The following is a 13,272-nucleotide window of genomic DNA, read 5'->3' as shown; positions in this document are numbered from 1 at the left end:
TCCCATGTCCATGTAAAATAACGAGACAGAGGTCACAGCTCCCTTATAAGGTCATGGACTCTAGGTGACTTGCAATATCTTTACATGGTATTGAGGAAAATCAGCCCAAAACTACTACCGATGCCCAGGCTGCTGGCGCAAGGCGCCTCTTAGTTCCCGTTTTGAATAGTTACCAAACAAAGAGACAGGCGCTGGAAACAGGGACACAAGAACAGAGTTTTATTACTCATGAGGAGAGCCTGTCATTTCAATGTATTCATTCTGCTTACAGTGAGGGTATGATGAAGTGAGGGTATGATGAAAGTAAATGAAAGCCGCTTATGTGCATTTAACATTGTAATTTTCCACAGTCGCCGCTTTTTAACATAAGTTAGTTCATTTTCCTGTTCTTCCCAATTGATGGGCGTACATATAGTCGCGCGTGGTCAATGAGATAGCGTTTGTCAATACTAGCAGATTGTGTATAACCATGAACAGTCGATACGGGTGGCAGAATGCAGTACATATTAATTTACATTTAGTGGGTTATTCATCTAGGGATCAGCATACTACATACTATAAATGTTCTGACTTTCTCTTCGGTGGTATCAATGTACAGTTTAAAAGTGACCGATAAACATTTTGAAAACAATACTAAGTGGTTGAGGGAGGAATTCAGTTCAATACAAGCAATCAGTGAAGGGACAGGTGGATGATATCTTCGTCACAGTGTCTTTTTAGCAGCGAGCCATCACTGGTAGGCTCTAGTCCATTTCCTTTCGTTGGCGCTGTTGAGCACCGGCGGTGGAGCTATAGGTCCAGCTCGGATCCAACCTTATGCGTTGCAGGGTGCGATCTGTCCTCTGCTGTTAGACCACAGTCCTGTTCCCTAACCAATCCTTTTAGGGGTGCCTTATGCTCAGCACCTGCATTTCCTTTTCCTTCCGTGGCAAACCCCATTTCCACCTAACTGCTGTTCTTCTTTTCTGAGTCAAAAAGTCATGTGGAAAAAAGGGGGGTGTTGTTGGATAGTCGAGGGAAGTGAGGGCGGAGTGGGATCAGATCTTTTGGACACGCCAAGGGACCAAGGGAGCAAAGGATAACGAGCAGCAAGGCCCATCAATCGGGCTCAAAAAGGGGACGGGGACTTCAGGCACACGTGGGTTAGCAGACAGAGGGCTTCAAGACAGCCCTTCATCCTTTCATTTTCCGTGTTTGAGAGTGATGCCTCGTCCCGCGTCTTGTTGCTCTGCGGCTCCACCTTTGGTCGAGGTCACATGTGTCTCACGATCTGCAGCCAGGCTGTGCGTCACGTCCGACCCTTCTCCTCCGGTGATCGTATATCTTTGAATGGGTACAAAACAAGCTTTAGAGAACTGGCAGGAGAAGACATTTATACATTTTGAATTCCGCCCTCAATCCTACGCATTTGGGGATACGTTCATCGGTCACAGTCAGAAGTTATTACCATGAAGTATGTATGTAGGCATTTCTACTGAGTTTGTAGTAAGTCTATTTGACGTTCATTCATGACATATATGGAGAGAAGTCAGACTCCTATCAACTGCGCATTTCATCAAACTCGAAATTGGAACCTTCAGTAGAGACTCGTCTTTCCAACCCGAGCCCCAACAGTCTTACATTTCCCTTCAGGGCCGGCTAACCCTTTCAAACAGAGGGGAGTGTTATCATTGAAGGAGGGGGGGGGGGGGTTAAACAGGCTTTTTCTCGAGGAGCGATAGTTAATCGAGGTCATCAGTTATACTTCGAGGACAGCTAATATGGAGCTGGGGTCAACCAGGAGAAGCGGGGACGCTTTGGACATTCGCACTTGAGTGCAGAGGGGTGGGGCAATCTGGGCATTGGGGATCAATCTGGGCATTGGGGATCAATCTGGGCATTGGGGATTGCATTTCTAACGAACTGAAAAATAGGAGGCCATTGACATATAGTCCCCCCTATAAAAGGCCAGATTAGGGGACATCAGTCGTCTTACCTGTCCTTTCCTTCTTAGCCAATTCAAGTTCCTTCATTTTGCAGAAAGGAGAGGTAGTAATATGACGAGTTAAAATCGTTTTAGTTCCTGTCAATTTTGCTGAACACCTTCGCGTTCAAAAAGGACCCAATTAGACTGGTGCCGGCGGGGCACAATGTTACCACACAAAAGGAAGAGGGAGCAGGGGGACTCTCATAGAGAGTGAGAGTCGTCCCCATTCTAAACGAACCATTCGGTACACGCACGACAGAGAGAGAGAGAGAGAGAGACGTGTACGAGAATAGGCCATTTAGTGCGCACACAACACAGAACAGCAGGGGTCAAGCAATATAGATGCACACGCAGAGGGAAGGACGTAGATCCATATATTACGTATACACAAACTCGGGTGGGGGAGACAGTACATGTATTACATACAAAAATCCAGGACAAAACATAGAACAGTTGCTGTCCAGAAATGTTTAATTCTTGCATGCTGCGCATCCTTAGTATCCTACTTAATTCATCTGGGGGCTGAGCTCTTTTTACCCCTTTTTTTTTGTTTCTTTCCTATCGTTGGCTGTCTTTGCGAGTGTTCTCGGTTGCTAATACTTACACCTCTGCCAATTGATCGGGAATTAACCTGGCCGGGCTAATGCTCAAGGTGGAATCCCTTAATCGTTTTTCTCTTTCTTTTCTGGCGAATGATCTTCCAGGCTGCGGCAACGGGACAGCTTAGCTAAATGCCTATGAGGGTGCAAGAAGGAGGTGGCACATTTTAAGCACCGACAACATTTCTAGTCTTCCAGACGGGTGGTACTTAGGTAAACCTTACCTCGGAATAGCCCTTTAACCTTTTCCTATCCAGTTAAACGTATGAAGTTATTTATGGTGTCCATCATTCTCAGTTACATTAGTTGGTGTGCCGGTTGGGGTCATACTTAGTCATACTGTAATAACCCGTCAAATTTCTACGTCAGACCACCCTCCCAGCCGCTGGGTTCTGAGAGAGGGATAGTCATTTCTAAGTAAGGGAGTGCTATATCTTTCAGGGCACGTCGTGTATGAGTACCATGTTCAAGTCCCCCTTTTCCCATTCCATCGGTCGTCCGGTTATCGCTCCTCCATACTTTAATCGACGTTCCGTCGTGACCTGCAGAAAGAGGGGAAAAAGAAGGGGGGCGGGGGCAGCGTTTTAAAACACATCAGCGCGCATAAACCCGAAAATGTTTTTACTTACCACATACTCGACCTATCTCCACGGGATGCATTCTCTACCATCTCGGCATTTAAGCCCAGAGGGACCAATAGTGTTGGAGAGATAATCATCGATGGTCTGCGTATCCGCATGAATCACTCGAGCGTGGCCTTTCAGATCATGTGCAAGGGAGGGTCAAAGCAAAAAAAATCAGTCGGTGTAGAGCCGTGTGAACTCGCGCTTTCCTCCGAGGGGGAGGGAAGGTCCACAGTTGTACAGGATCGTTTCCGTTCGTACTAGGGGGGCAGGTGGCATTCCTTCGGGGTGGCTTAGGGGCATCTAGAACATCTTCCCTACTGCCTGTGGCATATAAGGTAGCGGCTAAGTATTGGGCTTTTTTAACCTTCAACCTTAATCAAGCTGCCTACATTTTGCTTATATCGGAGACAGTAGCCATACATTCGAAGCTCATTAATCCAATCGCTACAATTATACTTGCTTTTTTCAAAAACCTTTAATTAAAAATGTTGGCGCACAAATACGGGCCTACAACCCCGTGGGCAGGCCACGGAGCAGACTGGAATTGTGCATGAGGGGAACGGAGTAGGTGATCATTGATTTTATAACAGAAGGTGCGGCAAGTGCAATAAAATCATATCGAAAATTCATTGTGAGCAAGTATCGTAAGTGTCGAAAATTCAAACTTTCAATAACCATGGTGCGTTAAAACCTAATATCAATTTGTTGTCCGAATGTTCAATCAGTACCCATCTCATATCAATTCATTGCTCGAACACATAATCAGTACTCATCCTATATCAGTTCATTGTCCTAACACATAATCAATACCCATCTTATATCAATTCATTGTCCCAACACATAATCAATACCCATCTTATATCAATTCATTGTCCAAACACATAATCAATACCCATCTTATATCAATTCATTGGCCTAAAAACTACATACATATCTCAGAACGTCAAGGCTGAGAAATCAGGGTACAACAAGGAGTTGAAAGTTTTATTTGTATCAGCGCCATTTTGGGTGTGGTCAGGCAGGTCCCAGTATAGTCAGAAAATGTCTCCACCAACTTGTGGTTGGACCTGGACCTCTTTCGGCAGTTCGAAAAGTCTTATGTTGAAGGGTAACAGAGGGGACCGGCGATATGAACCATCAGTCAAAAAGTGGGGAGGGAGGCAACAATCTTTCCTACCGGGTCATACTGGTGTCCCACCGGAACTGATCACGTTGGTAGTCTTGCAGGATTTTGGGCATTTCAAAACTGAAGCTGGCGCCGACATGAGTGCGCCGACGTGTCGTGGTTCCATCGGGGGATGGGGGCGCCCGCGTGGAGGGGTCGGGGCCCCCCGGCTCTTATAGAATCTTCAAGGTCGAGGAGAAGAGCACAGGACGTGCGACGGTCCTGGGCAAAAGCGCCGCTTTTCGATAGGGACCCTTCAAATGGAGCGTTGGGGTGTCGCTGGAAGCCTCCACCTGGGGAGGTGGGGGAGGCTCGTTCCTGCCGCCTCCTCCTCCCAGCGAACCCACGCCGTTTCTCGGCTCCAGCATTTCAGGATGGCCGTACCAGGCAAGGAAGAGAGGGGGGGGGGGGTCGGTAGCATATGCAAGACATCCCCCCCCTCCATTGTCGCAGTCATCATTGGAAGTGCTGTCGTAAGCAACAATCCGGTGTTGTTGAAGCATGGCGCTGTCGCAGCCAACAGTCCAGCATTGTCGAAGCCATTATTCGAAAGTGCCGTTGTAGCCATAATTAAACAAAAGGAGTGTTGTGGCAGCAATGATTGAAGAAAAGGTGCTGTCGGCCAGGGGACCCTGTCGGCCTCGGTCCCAGTTTTGCATGGCCAGAGCAGGCGATAAAGAGGGGGGGGGGGGGGGGTTCGGAGGCAGAGGCAAGACATCCCCCCCCCCCGTAGCCTGCAGGGCGGCAGAAGAAGGGAATGGGGAGAACAGCACATTTTCGGGCCTTCCACCCCACAGCCTCTCTCTCCGATGGAGCCAGCCGGGCCCTGCTCTGCACGTGTCGAGGCCTCGCCTTCCGGATGGGCGTAACCGTGGACCTGCTGCACTACGGGAGCTTCCGGAATGGGGGTAGGTATCTGCTGATTTGTATCTATTTCATTTTACCGTTATTGGGCGTGGCGGGCGGTGGGACAGACATGTTTGGAGCAGTGAGGGGCGGTGAAGCCTAACTACCTCGTGTCTGCCTTGGTGTCAAGCTTGGCTTCCCTCGCCATTTTTATGTTTCTCATTGCGGGTTATTTCTCAGATTTCAAATATTTTTATTGAAAATAAATTTGTTTTACATATACATCTTTTTTAGGCCCTACCCTCTGGAATTCCCTCCCTTCCTCCTTCCGCCATTGTCCGTCGTATGAGCTGTTCCGAAAAACCCTGAAAACCCACCTTTTCAAGGCGGCCTTTGAGTAACACCTCTGCCCTGGCTAGCTATGTTTGTTATGAGCGCCAAGAAACCGTCTCGGTGTACGTGCGCGGTATAAACTTTTTAACATAACATAACATAACATAACATAGACATACAGTAGTCTTGCTTGGGCTGTTCTTGTAGTGTGCCATTTCGTATGAGCTTTATTTCTAACATTTCTTATTTTTAGCGAAGTCGAAAGCTCATCAGTGGCCTACTGATTTCGTTCGACTTCTTTTTCCTTTCTTTCCTAATGTGTTTCATGCTAAAGTTTCTGTTAACGGGATATGGTGTTTACTTCATATTTTAAATATGTCCTTTTTACTAGGGCGGGTGTCCTCCGGTTAAGCCAGACGATCCACCTCTAATAAATGGTCCGGGTGGAACTAGTTATTCAATCAGTGGGGAGTGGATAGGCATGACAGGTTACAACGGGGGACAAAGGTCCGCATTACCTACCCTTCACTACTTGCAAAGACTAGACAGAATATTTCTATTCTACGTTATTTGCAAACAGAGAATACCTCAAGCGAACTATTCTTTGAACAGTAAATGTCCAGACAATCAATCAATCAGTGGGGAGAAAAACAGGCATGACGGATTACAACGGGAACAAAAGTCTGCATTACCTGTCCTTCGCTATCTGCAAAGGGAGACAGAATATTCCTATTCCTCTCTATTTGTAGACAGGGAATATCTCAAAAGAACAATAATCGATACAATCGATAACAAACAATCAGTGGGGAGAAAGATAGGCATGACGGATTACAACGGGGACAAAAGTCTGCATTACCTATCCTTCACTATCTACAAAGAGGGGGGCGGAATATTCCTATTCTTCCTTGTTTGTAGACAGTGAATGTCTCAAAGAGCAACAGAGCAACCAATCAATCAGTGGGGAGAAAAATAGGTATGACGGATTACAACGGGGGACAAAAGTCCGCATTACCTATCCTTCTCTATTTGCAAAGAGAGGGGAACGTTCCTATTCGTCGCTGTTTGCAAACAGAGAATGTCTCAAAGAGAACCAATACTTCAAATAGCAACCAAAGTAGGCCGTTGCGCTCTGGTAATGCACGCCTGTTATCAGACCCCCATTTTAAAAGAAAACGTAGGGGGTAAACGCAAATATCTGGAACCAGATGCCTTTTCATCTGAGAAGCTTTACAGATGAAGACATCCTTAAAGGATACTTGAAAAGCTGCATATTTAAACTTTAATCGGACTGCTTGCCTTAGACTACTCTTCTGACCTGACGTCCATTCTTTTATGCCAAACGCTTGGACGCTCATTGAGTAGATGTCCGCTATATAAAAGCTAATCATTCATTCATTCATTCATTCATTCATTCAAGTATTGCACCTTGCTATCAGAGTGTGGATCTTTATTGTTGTTGAGTATTTTGTACATATGTTGACTTCCTAGGCTCAATAATGTGGTACAGGCATAGATTATATTAGCAGTGATGATAGTCAAAATAAATGTAGGGCCTTAGGTGCACTGCATGCATGCAGGTATACTCATGCCCACCAAATCGCAATGTGAGTTTACCCCTATACGGGTTAGATTCAGTCTGTCCAGGAGGGACAGCAGACACTGAGTGAGTGAGTGACAGCTCTGGGGAAGAATGGTTGCACACAGCAACATGAGTTACCAAATGTAGCTTTTGCAATGAGACACTTGTTGTGGCATTAGGAGAGAGAGAGAGAGAGAGAGGGAGATTGCAGGCAGAGCTTTCTTGTCCTGTAGGCCTCTGTCTCCGAATATGCACCTGGTAACAATGCTTCATAGAAGAAATCATATCTCATCAACATTCATGAAGTAAGATTTAGGCGACGCATTGGAGGAACCATTCTCTTTGCAGTGTGGTGGGTCTAGATCATGCTACACGCGACAAAATGGGGAAAGCAATGCTTGTATTTATCACAGATACTGGCGATTGCTCGAGGTCACATTTTATCTCTGCCTTCCATACATTTGCTGTTTCTTTAATTGATACATCCGGCAAATTGCAAAGAATTGTCCGGGTCAGATCAGACATATCAAAGTAATTTGACCATACCATTGTTTAACCATTGACTGCCCAGGAGTCTATGTTGCCTTACATTTTGACAAAAAAGGCTTCAGTGGTATTACTGTAGAATTATGTAGACCCTGAGCTGGTGACATAACATGGCCTGGTATGATGGTTGATATTAGCATATAATGGTTGATATTGGCATATGTTGGTATATTCAGTCGCACTAGTTATTTTGACTGTGTTGTAATCATTACATTTCTTTTCACAGATTGGATTCCTGACATCTTTAAGGCTATATTGGTGTCACATGTCTGGCCAGCTAGCTTGCCATGATGAGTATAAACAGAGGCTTTACACCTATTTGCAAGGTAACACGTGTCAGTGTAAGCATGTATTGATAAAGTCTGTTGCTTTTGACTGTCTTTTTGTTTTATAAAATAATCTGAAGAATTTCCATTATTTGTAATTGTGATTTTGTTTCCTGGTTCTTTTGGTGGGTGACTCACTCCATATAAGACGGACGAGGGGTTTAGTTCAACCTTGTTTTTCGTTCATCGAGTTACCCCTTAGCAGTATGGCACTCGTTTATATTGCTTTTAAGATGATACATGCCTCATGTTCCAATTTAGATCTCGCAATTCCTGTTCCAAAAGGAAGAGAGACAAACGTAGCAGCCAGGCCTGCTGTACTAACCTACACAAACATTTTCTTCATTTTGTCACTTTGGCACGCAGGGCCTGATTCACCTTTGTCTCCACAGTTGCCTCCACAGTTGTGGCGGGGGTCCTGCACTTGTGGCGGGACCTCTGTACTGCAGCTTCCCATTGCGGAGGTCCCGCCACGAGTGTGGGTATTCCCCCCGCCACGACCACAGGGCCTCCGCCACGAGGGGGGGTTCTCCACCACGGGTGCAGATCCCCCACCACAACTACAGGGCCTCCGCCACGAGTGGGAGCCCTCCGCCACAAGTGTGGAGGTCCTTTGTGAGTCGGACACTTTATTTCTTAAAGTAGACCATGCAAATGCAGAAGGAAAGCTTGCTCAATGAGCCAGGAAAATGATGGTTTCATTCCAATCTGTTTAAGTGAATGCCGGATGCTCCAATCAGTTTAGCTAGCGGGGTGAGCAGTGGTGTAACAAAACGTGAGTGGACCCTCCTGCAAGATGTGCTGAAGGGGCCTCTCACACTCACTTCATTAGGGGCTGAGGTGGCCCCTCTAAGTATGAGTAAGCCTTACGCCTCCACACCGTGAGGGCCTTTGTTACGCCCTTGAGGGAGAGGGAGGAGCCCTTCAGGACCCCCATTGATTAGTTGTCTTGTTAAACATAAAGTTGCCTTGCATGAGATTGTGATTGGTCCTCAACAAAGATTTAAATCATTCTAAATCGGCCCTGAATTTTTCAGAGGCGGGCAGCAGGTCGAGTAGAATTAGGTCCTGCGAGTCTTCCTTGACCAGGATTGGCCCCAGTTCCTTTGAGGCGTGGAGCAACACTGTTTCGAGGCTCTGGGATGATGATATCCAAAAGTTGGGGATAATATTTGATTCATTTCAAGATATGAAGATAATTGTTTAACTACTATTTGGTTTAGGAGTATCTCAGTGATGGTAATTGGCCAGTCGTTGATGAGGTGTTTGGAGCCAAGTTCTCTTTCTCCAAGAGAGGCATTACAAGATCCATTTTCCAGCACTGGAGAACTATTCCTGTTGTCAATGAATTTTTAAAGATTTACTGAACAAATTTGACAATGCCTAGAGCAATAATCTGCAGCAGAGTTCCATTAGGGCGACCTATTTTATTCTCTTTACAGGGGATTCTAATATTCTGATAGCTGGCAATTCAAATAGCGGCCAAGAGACGAGCGCTGCAACCATGCTGAGTGATGGCTCGGGGGATTTCTTTTTTTTAGTTTTATATAGCGTGAAATAGATCTGAAGGTATCAAAGTGCTTTACATAAGTACCAGTTGTGTTACAGACGGCCCCGCTCCTGCCTCGCCGAACCCCTTTTTGAACCGCTTGCAAGATTAGGGTTTTTTTGCTGCCTGGTGAGCAGTTCTTTTGTGTTCCCAGTGTGGGGCCGAAAAAATAGGCACCACAATGGGAACATCAAAGACAGCTGCAGTCCATGCCGTGCAGGTACTGGTGTGCATGCACGCAGAGGGACACATGTTGTGCCCTCCTTTGTGCATTCACATGGCGTGAGGCACTTTGTTTCCTCATCGCCACACTTTTCATGGCAGTCGCACCGCCATGAAAAGTATAGCAGTAATTAAACTAGGAATATGGTTGGTGCAGCTGCAGCAGCCCTGCCAAGCATCTTATGGCCTCAGGCCCAATAGGCAACTGCCAGGGAAGTGCTGTTCCCTGGCTGATGTGCCAGTTGTGGTGGTCCCAGGGTGGCACTACCGCCGTAGACATAATAGGGCGGTCGGGAGACTGCCACAGTGAGTCTGGTAGTTGTGGCCTGCCAGACTCATAATAAGGCCCTAAGGGATTTGCCTAGAATCATAGGATGTTGAGCGTCCCTGCCGAGTCTCTAACCTGGTTCCCCAGCTTTGAGGTCGACCACTCTAGCCCTTAGGCTTGGACTGATGATTTTGTTAATATCAGACCATAGCATTCTGGTTATGAAGCCCTCCGAGTCTGGCGTTAGATATTACTCTACCATTTTTTGGTTTCGTTTTTTTAACAGAGAGATCCATGTGCTGCCCCTGACCCTTTCGGAGTCACCTACTGCAGTGTGACCTGTGGTGTTCGTCAGCATTCATATTTCAGTGCCACTTTGTTCAATTACTATGTTACTCTATTGTAAGCCCTGATCCCTTTGTTTGGGTTCCCTTTCTTTTCCTATAAAGGGGACACAGAAGGCATGGCAAAACCCTGCCACCCCCCACCTCTGATTGTCATGCCTGCCTATTCTTTCGTGCCACTTGGATGAATAATCTACCATCAAATTAAACACAGAAAAGACGGAATTGTTAATTATAGTGGGCCCATATTATATTCTGATGTCTTCCTGTTTGCCTGGAGAGCACTACCTTCTTTTCATAAGCTGAGAAACACAGTGTTCCTGTTTGATTCTAATCTTTTACTGATCAGCAAATTTCATCGGGTGTCTTCTACCTGATAAATACCTCTTAATATAGTGATAAAATAAAATGCCCCAGCAATAGAGGCGGCTGGTACCCTTTGAAAGTGGTGAGGCACTTTACTCACCCCACCACAGTTATGCCCAAAGCCAGCTTGTGGGTGAGGGATACTCCTGGCTGCTCCCTAACCAATGAGATTTCAGTTCACAGGGTTGACTCTACCAACTTTTACAGGTTTTTTTTTTTTTACTGTAATCAATCCCAGAGTGCCCCTCATTGTCCAAAACCAAGATGTCAGAACATTTCTTCCTCTGTGCAGAGCTCATGTGCTCGCCCTGGAGGTGTTGCCAAGGAAAGGAGCAACCCTTCCTCTGTGGTGACTCAAAGCCACAAGTGGACAAGTGGAGAGACGGGAAGATTGGAAAGAGTCAGAGGGTGAGAGAACAGGCTGAAGGGAAGGCAGAGACATTGGGCAGAGCAGAGAGACTGGGTAGAGCAGAGAAACTGGCATGGAGAGTAGCAGTCAGAGCAGACAGACTGGAGAGAGCAGAGTGGAGACCGGTGAGAGCAAATAGATTTGGAGGTGAGAAGACAGACTACAAGGGAGAGCAGGCACACCAGGAGGGAGAGAAGGGAGAAGGGAAGACTGCCAAGACATGGTATAAGAGCAGACAGTCTGGGGCAAGAGCAGAGAGATAACCCGAGAAACCCGAAGGAAGAAGGGGCAACATTGAGAAGAGCTACGAGACTGGAAAGAGCAGAGAAACTGGCAAGGACAGCAGAGAGACTATGAGAGAGCACAAACTGTAAGGAAGAACCGACAATCTCAGAGGAGAGCGGAGATATTAGAGACGAGTGCAGGGTGGCGATGAGAGTGAAGGGATTGGTGTGGAGAGCAGGCCACAGATGGAGAAGCTGGTGGGGAGAGCAGGAAGTCTGGGGGAGCGGAGAGACAAAGGGAAGCAGACAGACTGGACAGAGGAAGAGAGATGAGAGGGGAGTTGATGCGTTGAATTCACAAATTACCCTTTCGGGGAGGCATTGAACAGACTTAGGGGGAAAGTGGACAAAATGAGGAGAGCTGAGAGGCCTGTGGATACAGAGGGTGGGATTATTATTATTATTATTATTAATGGAAATTTGTATACAAAGAGCGCAACTAAACCCGTAGGCATCATGGCGCTGAGGATGGTAACCAGAGAGCTCAAATATCACCAGCGGGGGAATTAGAGATAGGCTTCTTGGAATAGCCAGGTCTTGAGTGCCTTACTGATCAGAGTGTGAGAGGAAATCACTTTAAGATCATTGGGGAGCGCATTCCAGAGTTTGGGTACGAGGAAGCGAAAAGACCTTCATCCCCACCTGACCTTGGCTATACGGGGGACAGCAAGCAAGTTTTTACTGGAAGAGCGGAGTGTTCTCCCAGGGATATAATGGGCCAGAGAGCAGAGACATTTTGGAGAGGAGAGAGGCAGGTTTGGGAAGTGCAGAGACTGGAAGGTAAATAAGACAGGTGGGGAGAGAGTAGTGCTGATGGTTATAGGATGAGTGAAAAGGCTTGAGTGGGAACGTTTAGTAGAGGAACTAGTAGCCAATGGACATGAAGAGGAGAGAGGAGAACAAGACAGACAGAATAGAGAATGGGCCGGCTGAGGGCATCAGCTCTGCTTTAAGCCAAACTGTGACAGTAGGGGTCATGAAGAAGCCCGGGATATGCGAATACTACCTGAAGGAAGGGCTATCCAAAAGCAAGTGCAACTCAGAGGGGTGAGAGGGGAGGAAAGGGAAAGTTTAGGTTACTGTTGAAAGAACCAACTTGCATGAAGACAAGATTGTGACTGTAAGACACGTGATGCACACACTTTGAAAATCAATAAAATCAATAAAATCTGAGTGTAGAGGCTTGAGAGGCAGCAGAGAGTGGTGAGTCTGGTAGGCAGTACACACAGGGGTAATTGGATAGATGCAAGGAGCTGTGGCAGATTGAGAGGGAGAGGGAACAGACTGGGCAAAGTACAGAGAATGGGGGAGAACAGAGAGGCTGGCAGAGGGCTGACAGCCTGGTGCAAAGCAGATGTACTGGAGTAGAGCAGTCAAACTGGAGGGAGAGCGGGCAAGCTGTAGCCATGAATAACACTCGGGTGGGGGGGTGAAGCATCTGGGGGTGATAGATGACAGAAAGGAGCCATTTGGAAAGAACAAAAAGACTGGCTTGGAGAGCGGTGTGAGTGCAGATTGCTGAGGTGAGAGAGGGAAGGGCAGGGTTGGCAGGTAAAATGGGTAGACAAGACAGAACACAGACAGGCTAGAATGAGTTGATAGATGAGGGAGCCAAGGCAGGCTGGGGGAGCAGCCACAGACTGGGGGAGAGAATTGATACTGAGGGACAGCAGATAAATGCTGAAGTCAGGACCGAAACTGGATGAGGAAGTGTACAAGCTGAAGAGGGCAGGCTTGGAGGACAGCAGGGCAATGGGGTGAAAACAGACAGACTAGGGGAGAACTGAGGCAAGCTCATAGACTTCAGATCCAGAAAGAGAACAGGCAAACCAGGGAATGTGGGC

The 13,272-nt window shown here is 46.9% G+C and overlaps 1 protein-coding gene across 1 annotated transcript in view; it reads left to right on the top strand.

Moving 5' to 3' along the window:
• Nucleotides 1-13,272, top strand: part of TMEM232 (transmembrane protein 232) — an 843,610-nt gene that overhangs the window by 396,278 nt on the left and 434,060 nt on the right. Inside the window, exon 6 of the mRNA XM_086963014.1 lies at nucleotides 7,887-7,986. Within this exon, the coding sequence (XP_086819140.1) occupies nucleotides 7,887-7,986 (100 nt within the window). The remainder of the gene's footprint in view (nucleotides 1-7,886; nucleotides 7,987-13,272) is intronic.

Source organism: Lissotriton vulgaris, chromosome 3_1 (assembly GCF_964263255.1).
Source record: "Lissotriton vulgaris chromosome 3_1, aLisVul1.2, whole genome shotgun sequence".
NCBI classification, from domain to species: Eukaryota; Metazoa; Chordata; class Amphibia; order Caudata; family Salamandridae; genus Lissotriton; species Lissotriton vulgaris.
This window is presented reverse-complemented; position numbering and strand designations above follow the sequence as displayed.